Source organism: Setaria italica, chromosome V (genome assembly GCF_000263155.2).
Source record: "Setaria italica strain Yugu1 chromosome V, Setaria_italica_v2.0, whole genome shotgun sequence".
Classification (NCBI taxonomy): Eukaryota; Viridiplantae; Streptophyta; class Magnoliopsida; order Poales; family Poaceae; genus Setaria; species Setaria italica.
The window spans coordinates 41787210-41806565 of record NC_028454.1 but is presented as its reverse complement, the minus strand read 5'-3'; the positions used below and the strand labels follow the sequence as shown (position 1 = coordinate 41806565).

At 47.9% G+C, this 19356-nt stretch overlaps 1 protein-coding gene across 3 annotated transcripts; it reads right to left on the bottom strand.

Moving 5' to 3' along the window:
• LOC101760316 lies at window positions 1–2842 on the bottom strand. Of its 3 annotated transcripts, none has more exons than XM_022827021.1 (3): window positions 2686–2842; window positions 961–2599; window positions 1–834 (listed from the first exon to the last, which is right to left on the bottom strand). In XM_022827021.1, the coding sequence occupies exons 2-3, from the start codon at window positions 2277–2279 to the stop codon at window positions 609–611; spliced, it is 1545 nt and encodes a 514-aa protein (XP_022682756.1). In that variant the 5' UTR covers window positions 2280–2599; window positions 2686–2842; the 3' UTR covers window positions 1–608. The 3 variants fall into 3 exon arrangements, with proteins under 3 accessions (XP_022682756.1, XP_022682757.1, XP_004970622.1); XM_022827022.1 differs by having other exon boundaries at window positions 961–2586; window positions 2686–2840; XM_004970565.4 differs by having other exon boundaries at window positions 961–2840.
• Between the last annotated feature and the right edge of the window lie 16514 nt (window positions 2843–19356).

The following is a 19356-nucleotide window of genomic DNA, read 5'->3' as shown; positions in this document are numbered from 1 at the left end:
GGAATGAAGAGCTTCTTATACAGTTTATTCATCTGCACAGTTACAAGAAGCAAATTGCTGCTGGTGTATATACTTTCCACCTGCTCCACTGAAAACAGAGCGGCGTCTCGCAAATCTCGACGGCACCGTGGTGCATAGTGCCAGTACAAACATCCACGCCGCCTCTCGAGTCTCGACACGCGACGCCAAGTGGACGGATGGACCCCCATCCCCCGGCGCAACCGACAACCGCGCGTTGCCGCCGTTCCCGGCGTTTCAACTCGTCGCAGCCGCCGGGTTTCCAGCTCGGGAAGCAGCAGCGGCGAGCCGCGGGTTTCCGTTGCCCGTTGCTCCACTACTTGCCCCAAAACGAGAGACCACGGGATCGGAAGAGAGAACATGCCTCAAGCAAACGAACGATTCTAGCAGTGCGAAGTGTATCAGCTTCAGCCTCACTTGTTGTAGCATTGCAGGTTGCCGCCCGGGTGACCGCCCAAAGCACATGCCGCGAGAAGAGCGTGGACTTGCCGAAGGAAGGGAGTGGAGTGGCGGAGTGATCTTTTTCTTTCTTTTTGTGTTTGGGTTTTATGGGAGGCACCGATGATCTGTGTTGCACGGTAGCGGCGGCATCAGTCGAGGGGGTAGCATGTGTCCTCACCGCCAGTGTTCCACAGGAAGTGCGCGTAGGCCGCCGCGTGGTGCGCGTTGCCGGGGTCGGCGGCGATGGCCTCCTGGTACGTCTCCTCCGCGGCCGCGAGGTCGTTGCGCGCCTGCCACAGGAACGCCGCGTACCGCCCCATCGCCTCCGCGTCCGCCGGCTCCGCGCGCACCGCCCGCTTGAAGAAGTGCTCCGCCCTGGACACGCGCAAAAACCAAAACACACCTCCGTCAGCGACCACCGCACGCTGTGTGCAGTGAAACCCAAAACCATCGCGCGCGGCGCTAAATCTGGCGTTCCCCGGAACAGCTGGGCACACTCACCGGTCGTGGTCGCCTTGCACCTGGTACAGGAACTGAGCGAAGTTGGCAAGCAGCAGCGAGTTGCTGGGCTCCTCGGACACGGCCTGCTCGTATCTCTGCGCCGTGGCCGCGTGCTCTGCCGAGTACTCCACGTCCAGCTTCGGCGCCTCCACCGGCGCGACGAGCTGCTCCAGAATTTCCGGGTCCATCAGCTCCTCGGCACGCGCGCTCGCTTGCATCCTGGTGGCTTCATCGGATATCCGCTTCCAGATGACCAGCTCGTCCTGTACATCCTCAACGGCCATTGAGTCGGACACGGACGCCTCCGAGCCGGCGCCCAGTGGTGTCGCCTGCTGTGACGCGTCCTGAGGCAAGACCGTTCCGCTTTGTCTGTACGACGACTCGTCCGACTGGCCGTCGCCGGTGGAGCCGGCGACCGGCCGCACCTTGCCGCCCCCGTCGCCGTTCCCGCCCACCGAGGCCGTGCGGCCAATGGAGAACGTCTTGAGCGCGGCGGGGTCGAACCGCTGCTGGGAAGAATGGGATTGCTCCGGTTGCTGGGTGTCCACCATCTCGACGGCCGCCACGGCGGCCTGGGGAGGCGGGATCGTGGCGGCGGTCGCGACGCTGTCGCCCATGGAGTAGACGGTGAAGTTGGCGAGGAGCAGCATGAGGGAGACCATGAGCGCCGGGGTGCCGGAGAAGATGTGCTGGAAGAGCCAGACAAAGGAGGCGTGCATCTCTGCGTGGACGCGCGCCAGGACCCCCTGCAGGTCCTCGTAGAAGAGCGCCTCCCGCATCTGCAGCGTGAAGCTCTGGAGCTCCCGGATGATGAGCACCATCGACGCGAAGGCGCGCCCCACCGCGGCGCGCGCGGACTCGCCGGCGCGGTCCACGAGCCGCTCGTCCCTCCGCCCCTGCTCCAGCTGCTGCTGCTGCTGCTTCCGCCGCTTGAGCATCCGCAGCGACAGCGGCAGCCCGACGCTGCTCGCGCTCCGCTCCACGCTCGCCGGCCACCCGCACCCGCCGGCGCCCGGGTGCTGCCCCGCCGCGAGCTCCTGGATCCTCCTCAAGAACTCCTCGTCGTCCCCGCCGTCGCTCCCGACGCTGTCAATGCTGGCGCTGAGGGTGCGCCTGATCGCGTGCTGCCCGGCGCGCCGCGGGGCGAGGCCGGCGCTCCAGCCCGCCAGCGACGACTGGCTCCTCGCCAGCCTGACGCCTGGCGCGGCATGCCGCAGCGACGTGGTAATGGCCGAGGACGAAGGCGACGCCGGGGAGGAGGACGAGGGGGAAGAAGAGCACGGCGGCGGCGTGACGACCGCCGCGACCTGGATGCCCATGGGTCTCGGCCAATACCGGCCACCACCGGAACGATGGTTGGGAATGGCCCGCGGCTCCAGAACCGCGGGAGGCTAAAATGCAAGGGAAGGGAGTGAAGGGAGGGGAAACGAGCGGTGGCCTTATTTCAGGATCCGGAAGGAGTCTCGGTCAACCTCCCCAGCTAGTGCCACTGCTAGTGCCGCAATGGCGACGCCACCTTTAGACAAAACTTTATAGACACCCGGAGCAGGAACAAATGATATTTTTTCTCCTCCGTAAAACAATAGGCACAGGCCAAATTTAGTAGGAATTGGTGTTGTCGCGTCGCTACAAATGGAAACTGTACCAAGATGAAAAAAAAATCGAAGGATTGAAAATACAGGGAAATGATTGGAGATGATGAAGGCCATAGAGCCAGCCTATTACCTCCTTCCCCCGGGATGTGTGTGTGCTGAGCTCGAGGAATCTGTAGACCACCGCCTGCCTCTCAGTTCTGTACAGACGGCTCCCCTCTGGCATCATCAACGTGTGTGCAGGGTATGGAGACGGAGCACACCTGAATATCTATATTGTTTTTCTCGTCGTATTGTATTTTTTTAGACCGTAGTATGTAAGCAAAATGGATGGCAAGTATCTGCAATGATAATTTCAGATGAAGACGAACGATGTCCCAAGATTTTTCTTTCTTTCTTTATACTTGGAGACAGCATGCCACAAGCTGTTCACTAGAGTCCCTTTCATATTCTTGGTTCCTTTTACAGTCACAGTTTATGGCACAGGAAGCAGCTCAGGTGTTTGGATGTTAGTGCTAAACTTTAGCAGTATCATATCGGATATATGCTAATTAGAAAGACTAAATATAAAGTAATTATAAAAGTAATTGCAGAACTCCGAGCTAATTCGCGAGACGAATCTATTAAGCCTAATTAATCCATCATTAGTAAATGGTTACGGTAGCACTACATTGTTAAATCATGGACTAATTAGGCTTATAGATTCGTCTCGCGAATTAGACTCCATCTGTGCAATTATTTTTATAATTAGCCTATATTTAATACTCCTAATCAGTATCCAAACATCCAATGTGATAGTTGCTAACTTTAGTATCCAAACACCCCATATACCGTAGACAAGATAGTTTTGCCGAGCAGCTGCAGGCAGCAGATGCAAAAACCTATACTTATTATATACATCAGGCATAATTCGACCCGAAGCATAGATTTTTTTAATAAAGTTCCGGAGCAAAGATTATTATATCGTTGGTCTGAAATTGACCATTATCCCCAGGGGGAGATTGCGGATGGGTTCTTATGGCTAGATACCGTAAATTCCACTGTGAAGTACTCCCTCCATCTTAAATTATTTTAGGTGAATAGATATTTGTATGCATCTAAACAGTGTATGTATAAGTACACACAAATATATATACATCTAAGAACAAATGACCTATTAAAATGGAGGAGATACTATCGTCGTACATAAATATCCTCCCAATGATCGTTGTACATAAATATCGTCCCATGTGGTTAGGCTTAAAAAGGGTGAAAAAATTTGCAACAGAGACCAGTAGAGACGAGGTGTTACTGTTGACGTGTCAACCTCTGTTCACGTGCCGTCACCCGCGGCGATGGTGCTGCAACCTGCGTGCCTGCAAAATGTGAAGCCTTGAGGCTCTTCCCTTCGCTGAAGCTCCCTCGATCCGCCACCGTCCCACACGCGTCCGCCATCAAGCCGCGGTGGCAACCTGCGATCAGACAGTGCCATACAAGTCATCGAGCCCACCTATGGGACCTGTCCCCACGGAACACGGTGCCGTGGCATGGCTGCATGGGCTCGACTCGGGGGTTCAGTGCTTACGCGTGTACAATGCACGGGCACGGAATGAATCACGTGTTGTTTTGTCTCGTTCATTGTTTTTTTTTATATTTATAGGGCGTAAAAGGTTCTGCCCGTGGTACCACTTTATACTGTAGTCTTTTAGGATATTTGCGAGTACATAAGCATATACTGCACGACTGTATTAGAGAACCGAATGATGCACGACAGATACAAAAGTTGCCAGAAAGAAAGTGAATTATTTCCATTTATTTGGCACCTAGCGAAACGTGCTCATCAAATTAAAAAGATTAGGTCTCTCAAAACTTTGTATTGCCATGGCACTTTATATTTTGGTTCATCTCTGGTGGAGGCATGGGCTCGCCGAGGGAGGCGGAGTTTTTGGGTGGTTGATCCATTGGCCGCGTCATCGGATCGGAGAAGAGCGGTGAGCGGCAGCAGTATACAGCACAACCGCTTATCCGGCAGAGAGGCGGGCTTGCCTGGGCATGCCATCAATAACCTGGAAATCTACAACGGGTGAACGGGATATGCTCATTTTCAGGCAGCATGAAACACAGGAATTGCAGGTAGATTGTACAGAACCATCAGGATTCAGGCCATGCGTGCATTCCTGGAGATTTTTCCCTTCTGCGAAAGGCACCGCGGCGGCAACGTTTTCCCGAGCCTGCGACGCCATTGTCCCGTTCGCCACCGTGTCCGACACGAAATATCCCGCAACGGCCGTCCCCATCCGCCGGCGTCCCGTTCGACCCCGCCGAATAAGCTTTCAGCATCCCCGCTGCGCGCGAATTCGACGGTCGAGACGTGCTCTAGGGCTCTAGGCTGTGGCCTGTGAGGAGGGGAAAGAGGCTGCGCCGCGGAGGAGGACCAGTCCTTTCACTCGATCGATGATGGCGCGCCCGGGCCTGGGTCCGCCAGCGACAGGCGACTCAAGTGCGCGCCGGGCCAGGGCTCGCGGCAAGCTGCCAAGCGATGGCGTGCAAGTTGGATCGCCATCACTAGGGCGCTACAAATCGGGTTGTATCTCTCAGATTTGCTCTCCCCGCTTGTTGATGCCGACGGTTGTTTGGTTTCTCCCTCGTATCGAGTGTGTGCTCCGTTCTATTTTTTGAGGTGACGGCGCGCTGACACTGCCATGTAGGATTGTGCTCCAGCTGCTTGCTAGTGTGAAAAAAAAATATCTGAAAATGACCTCAGGCTCGGAGGGCAACTTCATAGGCTCATAGCGCAGGGTACGCGTTAGAACATGGTAGAGATGAGCGCCATGTCTCTTTTACCTCCAAAATGAGGTGAAAAGGAGAGAAAGAAACGGAAAGGGAGTCTTAAGGGCAAGTACATTGCTACACGTCAGCGTCTCATAGGTCGTCTTATGCAGTGCCACGTAGAATTTTTGATGATGTGGAGGAGAGAGAGCGAGGAGAGAGAAAGAGGTCGTTGCTTCGCGAAACAACCACCTCATGAGCTAAATTGTAGGACTACAAGACAACTTAACAACCATTGTACGAGTTATTATTGCCATGCAACTCATAATATTTTATTTTTCTTATGCACAAATTAAGGAATTATATACCACTACCAGACAACTTATAGGACAACCCATTGTACAGGTTGCCTGTTAAATCGTCTCAAGATTACGTGTCAATGCATGAGACCGCCTATTAGATGACACCAATGTACTTGCCCTAACAAGTTGATTTCCGTCGGTTCTATAGATGATTACTGTAAGAAGAAATCGGATGGACGATTCAGACCGATGCTGGGACACTAGAGGTGTCTTCTGCGGTTCTGCCCGAATTATTATTTGGACTAACGGGAGCTGAATCTACCAACTAATCGGGTACTGCTATAATGTCTGAATCTACCAACCAAAGGCTGCGAGTACAGAGTTGCATTCTGTCACGAAGCTGAAGCTACATGAGAAGCCTGAAGAAGAATCGGTTGACCAAAGAGGAGAGCAGCAACCTGATGAGTTAGCAGGAGGAATCGGTGGCGTTAGGAGGACTGTTCGAGTATCAAGGCCCAACCCAAAGTATCCCGGTCCAAGTTGGTGGTCCAAGTAATGCTAGGCCCAAGACTGCAGGAGGAGTGTTGTTATAGAGAGCAATTAGCCGAGAGAGGAGGTGGGAAGGAAGAAGACGACTCTAGCTGGCTGTGTCCGGTGGTGGCGATCCGAGGGTCTTGTCTGCATCTCTAACATTCTGGTGAGGATCTCACTACTAAATCAGAGTTTATTCTTGAGAATTGAGAGTTAAACACCACAAATCGAGTTGTGCGTTACAATTGGTATTCAGAGCTATCGATCTCGGGTGTGAAGCTTGCGGCGTTTCCCAATTCCGCCTCAAGATCCTTGCGACGCTCCCCGATTACCTGCTCAAGTCGCATTACCTGACGCGGGAGCAGAAGAAGGCCAAAGAGATGGAGCAGGCGGTCTCCGATCTTGCTGATTTGGTCAAGTAGATGCAGGCCGAAGCGAAGCAGATGCAAGTCGATTGAGCTGCAGATTGTGTTGTAGATTGTGAGACTCTCCAAACCTTGAAGAAATTCCTCGATGCCAACACGGCAGTGATGAAGGATGTTGCGGGTTGGCATCCCCAAATCGATTCCAAGGTTGATGAACTCAAGGTGTCCGTGACTGATCTCCAAGCTAAAGTGGACAAAATTGTTGTTCGTCAAGATGAGCAAGAGAACCCCGCGTACAAGGTGTTCGGCACTGAGCATCTCGACTTCACCAAATCGAAGCTAGCAGCCGCCCATGTAGCTACGACCTCCTTGGAGGCGGCTTCAGGACCTGAAGGCCACCAGTTTGCACACGCTCACCGGGACCTGGCCATGGGGTGGTCGCCACCCTTGTGCCTTCCCCGATCACATGTGCGAAAATGTTACCAAATCTCACCCCAAGTGTATTTTCTCTTACTGGAGCTAGTAATATGGATACTAGTTGTGGTATTCCAAACTGGAATGCTTTGTTGCCTCAACTAGATTTCCCTTCCTTTGATGGTAGTAGTCCAAAGATTTGGAAAAAGAAGTGTGAGAATTTCTTTGAGATTTATGCTATCCCTCCTCACTTATGGGTGAAATTGCTACTATGTATTTCACTGGTTATGCTGCTTTTTGGTTACAAGCTATGGAAGCTACTGTCATAACTAGTTCTTGGGCAGAGCTTTGCCGCTATTTGTTGTAGGTTTGAGAAGAAGCAACACAATCAGCTTACCAGATTATGTAGATAGTTTGGTAGTGTGGTACATTATGTCGAGATGTTTGGTTATCTATTTTATCAGTTACTTGCTCATGATTCTTCTAATAAACCTGCTATGATTACCAATAGATTCATAGATGGCTTGCGTGATAATATAAGAGTTGTAGTCTTGATGCAAAGGCCTATCGATCTGGATACTGCTTGTTCACTCGCCATTTTGTAGGAAGAGATGATTGGAGATTTTTCCAAGAAAGAACATAAGAAGGTTGATTTTGTCACTCCTATCAGATCTTCTAGGAAAACAAGCAATCCTGATACACTCTCTGCAAGTAAAGGCTTCAGTCCCAACCCTTGCTGCTGATGAAAAAAGAAGTTCAGAATCTTTTAAGGCTTCTAGTAGTCAAGCTCCTGAAAACAAGTTAGTAGCACTGATGACCTACAGAAAAACCAAGGGCTTATGCTTTAAGTGTGGCTTAAGGTAGAATCCAAACCATAAATGTGCTCCAACAGTTGCTCTGAATATTGTTGAAGAACTATGGAAACTCATTCAAGATCCAAATGTGGAATTCCCTTTATCACCTCACTCCTATGAGTCTAATTCTAGAGAAGATCTTTGTGCACTGTCACTGGCTGCAGTTAATGGAGTAGAAGCCCCAAGAACAATCAAGTTTTCTGGGAAAGTGATGGATTTAAGTGCAGTCATACTTGCTGATTCTAGCAGTTCTAGTAACTTCATCAGTGAAAGTATGGCATGCAAGATACCCAATTGGAAGCAACTACCAACCCCAATTCAAGTGAGAGTAGCTAATGGTAATATGCTTACTTGCACTTATGAACTACCAGCTTGCAAAGTTTGGATTAGTGGCCAATGCTTCACTATATCCCTGAAAATACTGTCTCTCAGATATTATGATGTTATATTGGGTATGGACTAGTTGGAAATATACAGCCCAATGGAAGTATATTGGAAGCTTAAGTGGATGTCTTTTGAGTACAACAGTTCTAGAGTTAAACTACAAGGCACCAGATCTGATTTAACTGAATGTCAGCTAATTTCTAATGTAGAAGTGGAACATCTCCTAAGGAAAGATGAACTTTGGTGCATACTTGAACTATATTCAGCGAACTCAAGTGAAAATACCAATGATTGGCTACATGAAGTTCAGGATCTTGTCAATCAGTATGCTGATCTGTTTAAGGAGCCAACAACTCTACCGCCTGAAAGGCCATACGATCATTCAATCCCTTTCATTGCTGGAGCTCAACCTTTCAGGCTCAGGCCTTATAGATACAACCTAGCTCAGAAAGATGAAATTGAAGCACAAGTGAATGAGTTGTTGAAGAATGGCATGATCCAAGCTAGTACCGATCCATTTGCCTCATCAGTGTTGCTAGTCAAGAAGAAAACTGGTGATTGGAAGCTATGTGTTGCTTATAGAAGACTAAATGCATTGACAGTTAATGACAAGTTTCCATTACCTGTCATAGATGAATTTATGGATGAATTAGCCGGTGCACAGTGGTTCACATCCTTAGACATGAGATCAGGGTTCCATCAAATCAGGATCAAAAAGTCAGATCAGTTCAAAACAGATTTTTAAACCCACCATGGGCACTTTCAATACAAAGTAATGCTGTATGGGATTATTGGAGGGCCTGGTACATTTCAGAGGGTGATGAACAACATCCTGGCTCCACTGTGAAGGAATTGTGCCATTATTTTCATTGACGACATACTTGTTTATAGCAAAATTTGGCAACAACATTTGAAACATATTTCAACTGTGTTCAAGCTATTACAAAAACATCAATTCAAAAAAACTGTCCAAATGTTCTTTTGCAAAGCAAGAACTCCCTTACTTAGGTCACATTGTCAGCGCAAAACGAGTAGCAACTGATCCAAAGTCCAAATTGTACAACACTAACCAGTTCCAATTTCTGTTAAAGAGTTGAGAAGTTTTCTAGGCTTGGCAGGATATTACAGAAAATTTGTGAGGAATTTTGGTATTATCTCCAAACCACTCACTAATCTTCTCAAGCAAAATGAGCTGTTCTTGTCGACCTCTATTCATGATGAAGCATTCAACACTTTAAAAGAGGCTCTCATCACGGCTCCAGTTTTAGCATTGCCTGACTTTTCCAAGCAGTTTGTTGTGGAAACTGATGCTTCTGATAAATGAGTGGGGGCAATCCTACAGCAGAATGGACATCATGTATCTTTTGTAAGCAAAGCTTTAGGACCTAGAAATCAGACTCTGTCCATTTATGAAAAGGAATATTTAGCTATATTGATGGCCATTGATTGTTGGAGATAGTATTAGTTGCAAGGTGAATTTCTCATTCTTACAGATCAGAAAAGTTTGATACACCTTGATGATTAGAGATTGTCGACACCTTGGCAACACAAAGCTATAACCAAAATGTTGGGATTGCAATATAAAATCTGTAATAAAAAGGGTTTTGATAACAAAGTGGTTGATGCTTTGTCAAGAGTCACTTCACCTCACCATCAAGAAATACTGGCAGTTTCTCAGCTACAACCAGTTTGGATGCAAAGTGTTATTGAAAGATATTCTGCTCATCCTTAATTCAGTAAATTATTGGCATCCTTGTCTGTATCAGGTTTTGTTGGCCATTTCTCTTCAAACAATGGTGTCATCAAGTACAAAAGCAGAATCTGCGTAGCATATAATGTTGAAGCACAACACAAAGTACTCCAAGCTCTCCATGCAAGTCCTATTGTAGGTTTGATTGGTCCATAGACCCGGGGTCCCCAACGGGACTACTTTCCCACGACGCTTAGCCCAATAAAGGGCACATAAACAAATGTGTACCTAGGTCGGCCCAGCTACGCACAGTCAGGCTGAGACCATGATCCGGCCGTCGACCGGCTCCTCCAACCAAGAGGCCTAGTCGGTGCCCCGACTAGAGGAAGCCAGCCGAGGGTGGGGCCACAGTCCGACCCTGACTGAGTACTTCCGACCGAGCGCTCTCGACTGAGTTCTCCGACCTAATCCCCCGACTGGGGATTTGCCGTACCACTTGCACTGATCTCCCCGATCGCGGACGCCCGCCCGAAGTGGGCTCAGGGAGCAGGTGGGACGGATAACGAGGTAGCGCCTGGGTCAGCCGGCTGTACGCAGAGTCGTACCACGCCACGCCCTGCGCACGTTTGCACAGTGGCGCCGTAAACCTACCCGTTGTGGCGTAGTGGCCTAACAAGGAGAATAGGGACCGAGGACGGAAACCATACTATATCCACCGACGTGGGATTCGACAAGACTAGGCAGCGCCCGTACACTCACTCTCTTATCTTCCCCCGACCTGTAAGGACCGTCCCCTTGTACTATAAAAGAGGACGGACCCCCCTCCCCGCCCCGCCGCTTCTACACAGAGACAAGAGATGTGCTCTCAGACGTTCACACACACGTAGCGCTTGTCTGAGCACCTGCCCCTCTCTTCCACAGAGATGAGAACAAGGCCAGGACTCAGGCACCCCCCTCTCATACTCCTCTTGTTTGTACCCCCACTGCAAACTTTGAGCATCTAGGCTTAGGAATAAAGTCGACCGACTGCCCCTAACTGGACGTAGGGCGCGTTGCCCGAACCAGTGTACATCCTGTGTCATTGTGTGCTAGGTCATATCTGATCTAACGCACGGTAAAACTACAAATATTTACTTGTCGGCCAGATTTCACACCGACAAGGTCACTCTGGTATTCATGTCACTTATACAAGAGTTGAAACCCTATTTTCTTGGCCTGGATTAAAGAAAATGGTTCAAGAATTTGTCAGTAGCTACTCTGTATGCCAACAGGCTAAAACTGAACATGTGAAATATCCAGATTTGCTTCAACCTTTACCTGTTCCTGAACATGCATGGCAAGTTGTCAAATAGATTTCATTGAAGGATTGCCAACCTCTAAACATTACAACTGCATTTTGGTAGTAGTAGATAAGTTCTCAAAATATGCACATTTTATCCCTCTGGCCTACCCATTAACAGCCATGAAGGTTGCACTTAGGCCTGATCATGGGCCGCTCGACCCAGAAAACTTGACCCGACCCACGTGAAAAAACCCCGACCCGACCCGACCATGTGACAGGTCAGGCGCGGGCCAAAATTTTTGACCTAAAACCCAAAACACCCGACCCGACCCGACCCAACCTGACCTAACCATGTGACGGGTCGAGTGTGGGCCAAAAATTTTGACCCAACAACCCAAAAGAACCCAACCCGACCTGACACATGATCACGTCTAGTTGCACTAGTGTATATGGACAATGTGTATAAGCTTCATGGTTTACCTCAGGTGATAATCTCAGATAGGGACATAATTTTCACTAGTCCTCTATAGAAATAGTACTCTATGGAAAGAGTTGTTCAAAATGTCTGGTACTGACTTGAAACTTAGTTCAGCTTATCATCCACAGATAGATGGGCAAACAGAACGAGTTAATCAATGTCTAGAGCTTATCTGAGATGCTTTGTGCATAACTATCCTACTAAATGGAAAGAGTGGCTAGCACTTGTTGAGTTCTGGTACAATACATCATATCACTCATCTCTTAACAAGACCCATTTGAAATGCTTTATGACCATAAGCTACGACAGTTGGGGATTGACAGAGTAGAAGCTTGTGCTGTGGATGATCTAAAAGAATGGTTGTCCAATAGGAAGCTTACGAGTGAACTCTTACAACAGCATCTCATAAGAGCTCAACAGAGGTAGAAACATCATGCTGACAAGAATAGAGCAGAAAGAGTATTTCAGGTGGGGGATTTTGTTTATTTGAAACTTCAACCTTATATTCAAAAGTCAGTCATGCCTAGAGCCAACTACAAATTGTCATTTCGATACTTTGGGCCATTCTTGGTGATGAAAAAGATTGGAGCTGTGGCATATCTTCTACAACTTCCATCATCCTCGGCTATTCATCCAGTATTCCATGTTTCACAACTGAAGCGTGCTGTGGGCACTAACCAACAGGTCAGTCCCACTCTACCCCTATTGACACACAGTTCCAAGTTCCATTGCGTATACTTCAACACCGTTCTATTCAAAGAGGCAATTATGTTATTGATCAAGTATTGATACATTGGTCTTCTTGGCCAGTCTCACTGTCAACGTGGGAAAATAAGGCGGCGCTACAACAACAATTTCCGACTGCTCCGGCTGTACTAATGGAGGTGGGAATGTCATGAAGCTGAAGCTACACGAGAAGCCTGAAGAAGAATCGGTTGACCAAGGAGGAGAGCAGCAACCTAATGAGTTAGCTGGAGGAATCGGTGGCGCTAGGAGGACTGTTCGAGTATCAAGGCCCAACCCAAAGTATCTCAGCCCAAGTTGACGGCCCAAGTAATGCTAGGCCCAAGACTGCAGGAGGAGTGTTGTTATAGAGAGTAGTTAGCCGAGAGAGGAGGTGGGAAGGAAGAAGACGACTCTGGCCGGATCTATCCGGTGGCGGCGGCGGCGATCTGAGGATCCCGTTTGTATCTCTAACATTCTTGTGAGGATCTCACCACTAAATCGGAGTGTATTCTTGAGAATTGAGAGTTAAACACCACAAATCGAGTTGTGCGTTACACATTCCCGTCTAGATGCGTTGCTGATGTTCTCTTCTGCGATTACTTTTGGGCAGCTATCGTTCAATCCGGCAAAGGTCTTCAACCGTTTGGAAAGTTTACAGGCAAAATGGTTGCTGCAACCTTGTGCGGTCAGGAATCAAGGTTTCCTTCCTATTCAAAGTTTTAGATCTCAACATGCATGGGCGTAAAGATTTTGATATGCCTGCATCTCCTGCTGTTTTTGGCAGCAAGTTTAGACAGTGAAACAGCATCAACCCGGTAGATCCCAACGAAATCTCCAACGATATCCACATGTTCAGAATCAAATTGGTGCAGCTCAATATTCCTCAACTGCAAAAATGATCTGAATAGTCTCCCATTTCTCTGTCTAACTTTGATCCAAAAATAAAATGAAATTCTCAGTCTAACCCCTGCACCAGAGATGTTGGACTACTGAGCCGCAATGCAAAATTACAGCAACTTGGCACCAAAGCTGCCAAACTAGTTTAACCGAACTCTACTTGTGCGGTTCCCTCAAAGAGTTTGTACGAGCTTCTCCTCCTGCTACGAGTTAAAAAAGGAAGTTGGACGTGAACAATTGGCTTGATGGCGATCCAGAATATTCATCTCATCATATGATAGCCTAAAGACGCGTGATTGAGATCCAACGAAGAAGCTTAAACAGGTGGCTACATCAGTGGATGTTATCGTCCTCTGGAATACTGAATTACTGTACATGTATATCGTCTCCCGTCCGCGCGCGATACGGACGGTCGCCGTGCGTTCCGTGCCCGATCTCCTCTCGTCTCGAAACTTTCTTTTCCCCGCGATTCCGACGCGACGGCGGTGACAGCGGCATGACCGGCCGGCGTGAGCTCTGCGTCTGCTCCGCTACAAAGCTCGCCGCACCACACGACTAACAGTGGATTAATTAAGACTGTTCACGTGCGCACAGGTTTGTAGCAGCTGGTGTTGCTATCGGGCCCGAACGGGGATTTTGACCGCCGGTGAAATTCCTGCGTCGATTCAGCGGCTTTCAGGTGGCTGCTCACGTCAATCGGCGTCGCGATGGCTTGCTGCCACTTTGCTGCTCGCCTCAGCTCAGATATTTGCAGGGATAACCAGTCAGGTATCATTCTCCTTTGTCTTGCTCGAATGCAATTTTCCACGCAGTAGCCCCACTGCTCTACAGTCAGAGCATTGTCTACAAGCAGTAGCCTCCTTTGACTTTATTTGCTGAACAAAGCACCAGAAGCTCCGTTAATCTGATCTGATTACTGGAATCAGTGTATTTCAACAGAACACAGTTGGAGCGATAGCAGCAGTATGCCGACTTAGACATTGGTGATGCCGAGATCCTCTGAATGGCATCAGCTGTTCAGCTGGATAACTCGATGGCCGACAGAGATGCCGTTGATGAACAATCGCCGACGATCCAACGCCACCCCTCAGTTATCTCCACAGTCCACACCGCCTCACAGCGATTTCCCCCCGGCAGTCGGCTCGTCACTCTCGCCGAGTGCCCGTGTCTGCATTCCATCTCACACGTCCTGCTCTTATCCCCCCTCTGGTTAACCCGTCGTCACCGGGTCTCCGGAGCTCCCCATCACCGTACCTGTCGCATCTGCCACCTATCCTCGCTCCACTCAACGTGTCTCCATTGTTCACACACCAGCGATATCTGCAGAAGCTTGGGCGTTTGCCTTTCTTGGTCATGCCGCGCGGGAGACCGGCGAGCCATCAATTCTAGAACCTTCCTCCCTTTTCCGAAGAAACTGTTGTACTGCCAAGACGTTTTTTTTTTTGCAGTGGTCGTTTGGATGAAACCGTCACCAAATTCGTCCACGTGCAGTTTTTTCCTTCCACCATCCATCTCTTCTATTTGCAGGAACATCTTGCAATATTTGCCTTTGCAGGATTATACTGTAATATACCTTTTGCGATGAGCAAGGTAGAATATCTGGTGCTGCAAAATTGGCACGTACTTTTCCCACCCAGCTTCAGTTCCTCAGTGCCCGCCCTTTTCACTTGCTGATCTAGTGATTTCTGCCGTGTCAGCACCAACATGGCAAGTGGCGAGGTTTCCAAGCTAACGTCAAAGATTCATTCAAGAATTTTGACGACGTGGCTTCCCGAACAAATATCCGTCACACGTGGAAATTCAAACGGGAGGTGCGTATTCATAACCAAGGATATGCCCAAAAAGACGCAGATCTTTGGGATCTCCCACGGAAAATCTGCGGCAATTTGCACCCCAAGACTCTGCGCATGGCCTGGAACTACTTATGTGGATGAAAATGTGTTCAGATTCAGAGCGCTTGCGATTGCGATTGCGAGGAAACTACAGCGAGTCTTTGCTGGAGCAGCAGGAAATACTGGCCACTTGGGTGCACTAGACTAGATGGTTGCTGGCTGTCCGATCGTCGCGACATGCGCGCTGCGCGCAACTTGACGGGAACGGACGAATGGCTGGTGCAATCGGGCCTCCCGGAGCCGGCAGCCGGGCCACGTATGGCCCACGCACCAACCTTCCTGGGCTGATTTCGATACGCGGGCCCAGGACGGTGGTCCTGCACCCCGCCCCACGGGAAAGAAAATGTGTGGCGCAGATGGTCTTGGCGATTCGTGGTAGGCGCCACCTGCCCCTTGCGGTGACGTCACGCCGCTTACATCTTTCCGTGATTTTTTTTTGGAACGAACGGCACACGAGATTGTACATCTTCCGTGATCTGTGACAGGTTACCGATTGATGCATTTGGTGGCCATGATTGTGCTCGGCTGCTGTTACTGAAATTTCAGGGTACGCTTTTTCTCTTCGCCCTCTCGGGATTTTGCCATTTTGGTGTCAAGTTTCTGTTCATGACTTTTGGAGTGGAGGTGGCGAAGTAATGGAGAGCAACTCGATGGTGAAGCAAACTTTTCACCGAGTAAAGAATCAGCTGATTGGCAAGCTACACCTTTACTTTTGTACGGCGCGCACTGCGTGTTAGTGATTTCACCCGTACAGATTAGCGGCGATGGATAACCTTCATCATCTGGCCTACAAGTCATGCGCTCAGGGGCGAGAAAAATTACTCCAATGCCTCTGGCGACCCTGACCGACGACGGACACATCGGTCCTACTAGAACTATTGTCCATTGGGTATATTATAGAGGATAGGATATGATTTCATTACATTTCATCATCTGTGAAAGGAACTACCAGATTATGATGCTAGATTGCTCGTACATGTGTTTGTAAAAAGTTTCATTTGATCACCTTGGACTATTTATTGTCGTAGTCTCCACATAAATAACAGTTTTCCTATATAATGGCCCAAAACAACATCTGGTTTAAGTGGCCCATATTGGTGACAACATAGTGGCCCAGTCATCCAATGCTGTCATTGCCAAGCCCATGTAATGGCGCAGGCTCAACGGGGTCCTCGACCTCTCCCGAAAGGCAACGGGGCGGCGGCGGCGGCGCCGCGCGGCGCTCTTCAGTGATCTCGCCTCCGGCAACTATGGCCAAGGCAGATCTCACCGAGGTGGCGAGGTAACAATAACCAATGCCGTATCCTTTCGTTCCCCTTCTATAGATTTAACCGCTCGATTTAGAGCAGCGGCGCCAGAATACCTGTGCCTCCGTTCAAAGTCGCCGATTTCTGCAGATAGTTTTTTTTTTTTACGGTTGTTGCTTACTTCCATCTCCTCTAGAACTGTATTGTTAATTGTCCTGGTGATTCGCTGGTTTTCTAGTGAATTGTTTTATGGTTGCTTATTCGGACATATGCCGCAGCTTGATGTAAGTTCTGCAGTGACCGATTGACCTCAAGTGCTACTGAATTTTTAAAGGGCAGAGAGAATTTAGATTGCAATTCAGATCAGCCTGATCATCATCCTGGACCTGAAGTACTGAACTCCTGAAGGCACACGTGAATCACGAACAGACCGTGTTGTGCGAAAGACCAAGTAGCCCCTGTACAGCTAGTGCTAGTAACACTACAGTAAAAATTTTGGATAGCACTCAGTGCGTTGGCACATCGGGATGTGAATTCGAAGGGATTATCTGTTATGCATCCTATGCTAAATATAGGAGTTACGCTTACTTGTAATACTTCACTTCACTGATTTCCTTTGCCCAGTAGTGGTTGCATGGTTTAGTCATTGCATACCGCATCAATTTCCTGTTAGTTACACCAGCCTACTTGCTTTGCATATGTTTACAACTTACTTGCACGAAAAGCTAGATCTGATTTCTCATGTCATTTTCTTTACCGTTTATGTCTTCCCTTTCCTTATGATGGCAGACAATAGTCTGTCAGGTTGTGTGCTTGTTTTTGGTCCATCATAATTTTTGTCACTGATGTTGCTGTCGTCAGTTAAACGGGAACAGTTCCTCAGATATACAGGTTTGATGTTTTCTTTTCCTGAAGCGAACAGGCTAGTAGTACACATGATTGCCACTTTCGAAAACACTAGCTTGTAGCTTCCTAGTACGGTAGTGGTAGCTTGTGACCTGTCATTATGTTATTGTTTTCCGGAAGATTGTGTTCATGCACCTGTTGGCTGTTTCTTCTGTGCACCATCTAACAGTAAGAGATACTCTATGCCTACCGAAATTGTTAATTTGCTTTTTTTTTTGTTTTCTAGAATCTTATAGCTGAAGGCCTGTAAAATTTCAAAGTTTGATATTTTCGTGTTGAACGGGCAATCTGAAAAATCTATGGTATGACGAAGGTATTGCGTTTTCTATAATTATTCTTTGGGCTTTATTACATCAGTTTTCGAATTTTCTTTATTATTTTTTAATAACTATTTTATTTTTAGTGCTCCCATGCTTCTTTTTAGAATGATATCAAAGGCCCCCAAGAAAAAAATGCCACTCAATCACTCTAAGATAAATGAAATGTCAATATTCTTTTAAACACGACCAATTTGTCCTCCTTTCATCCTTTGAACCTCCCTCCGCAGCTTGCCTCCACAGGTAGCAAGTACTCTAGCTATCATCAGTACATTTGCCCTGGTGCGTGCAACAGTACCAAAGGGGACAGTCACATGCGCCTTCCAATCCTTAAAATCTCCCTACCTGTTGAAGTGGTGCCTATTGTCAGGACCATGTAAATCCTTGCCAGTCGCCCTCAGTATCTTTAAGAATCAAATTGATGTGGCTAAACAAAATACTAATTTTTCAGGTCCAGGGTAATGGGAAAAAAACAGTGGACAACCAGCTTATTTCTGCTAGTTATTGCTTCCCCATCAGCTCCTGGAGAAGTGTTCACACAGGTTGATTAATATTTTTGCCTCTTTTATTTGCTCTGTTCTGATTCCCGTTTGCTATTACATGCCCTTTGGCGTTTTAAATCGATGACTTTGAATAAAGTTACAATAAGAATGAATTTTGGGGTTTTTTCTTGTAAAAGGTGATTAGGATCTACAGGTTCTAGTGTGTGTGGGTGTGTGTTTGGGTCTCTGTATGACTCCTTGTTCTACTATTAATACAATGATACGCAGCTCTCCTGCGTGTTCGAGAAAAAAAGAATGAATTTTGGGGTGGAATATGACTATTACCGGCTAAAGGCCATGATCTGGCTGGCTGGTCAGTCCTTTGCTCTTGTGTGTTGAGGGAACATATATCATTCTTGTATGCATGTTCGGTTGAGAAGTCTGGTTCTAGTGACATGTCCTTATGTGTAGACTTGTTTCGTTTCCATGATAGTGTAGCCTAGACCTAGTACTATTTTCATCGCCTAACAACTATGTCATGCAGGCTAACAGTGACATATAACAAGCTACCATTAATGAAATGTTTTGCCAGCATCAGCGTGTGGTTTTTCTTCTGTTCCCGATTAAGTAGCAATCAGTACTCTCTTTCCCAGTTTCTCCTTGGCAAAACGGGTAAAATCATGTAGAATTGGGACTTAACTGGGACACTTCAGAGTTCAGACTATTGACCAAAGTAGCTTGTATGCATAATGGTTAGCACATGCTCAACAACAGAAATATACATTGCTCTGGAAGGACTACCAGAATGGTTAATCATTTCCTTTCGCGTGAATTCACAGTACAAAGGCTATGTAACATAAAGATGTTATAGAAACGCTCTGGTGAACATAAGAGGTAACATCATCGGTGGCTCAGATCCACAATGTAATCAATCAAGATCTTATCCCAACTGATCACATGGTTGTGGTCATATTGATAATGAGGTCTGGTTGTGAAGGCAGGGTCCACACGGCATTCTACTGCGGTTGCAGTTGCAGTCATTCGCAGCTTATTCATTTATGGGTCGGCAATGAAAGAAAATATGCATTTTTTTGGTGTTGATATAAAATGATAACTCTAGAAAACGAATATTTCGGCAATCATTTGGGTAATGTACAAAATCATTTCCTGTTTTCTGGCATGCATTGTGCGAGATTGCTTACAGAAACTCATTATTCAACACGAGCAGGTGAACGTTAACCTTTCTGGTGGGAAGGAACATTACTGGGTGTCCGACCATTTCTTCCATG

Coding starts and splice junctions, on each gene's coding strand:
- LOC101760316 (XM_022827021.1), bottom strand. CDS start 2,279: ATGGGCATCCAGGTCGCGGCGGTCGTCACGCCGCCGCCGTGCTCTTCT. Junction 835..960: donor GTGCAAGGCGACCACGACCG/GTGAGTGTGCCC, acceptor GCGCGTGTCCAG/GGCGGAGCACTTCTTCAAGC.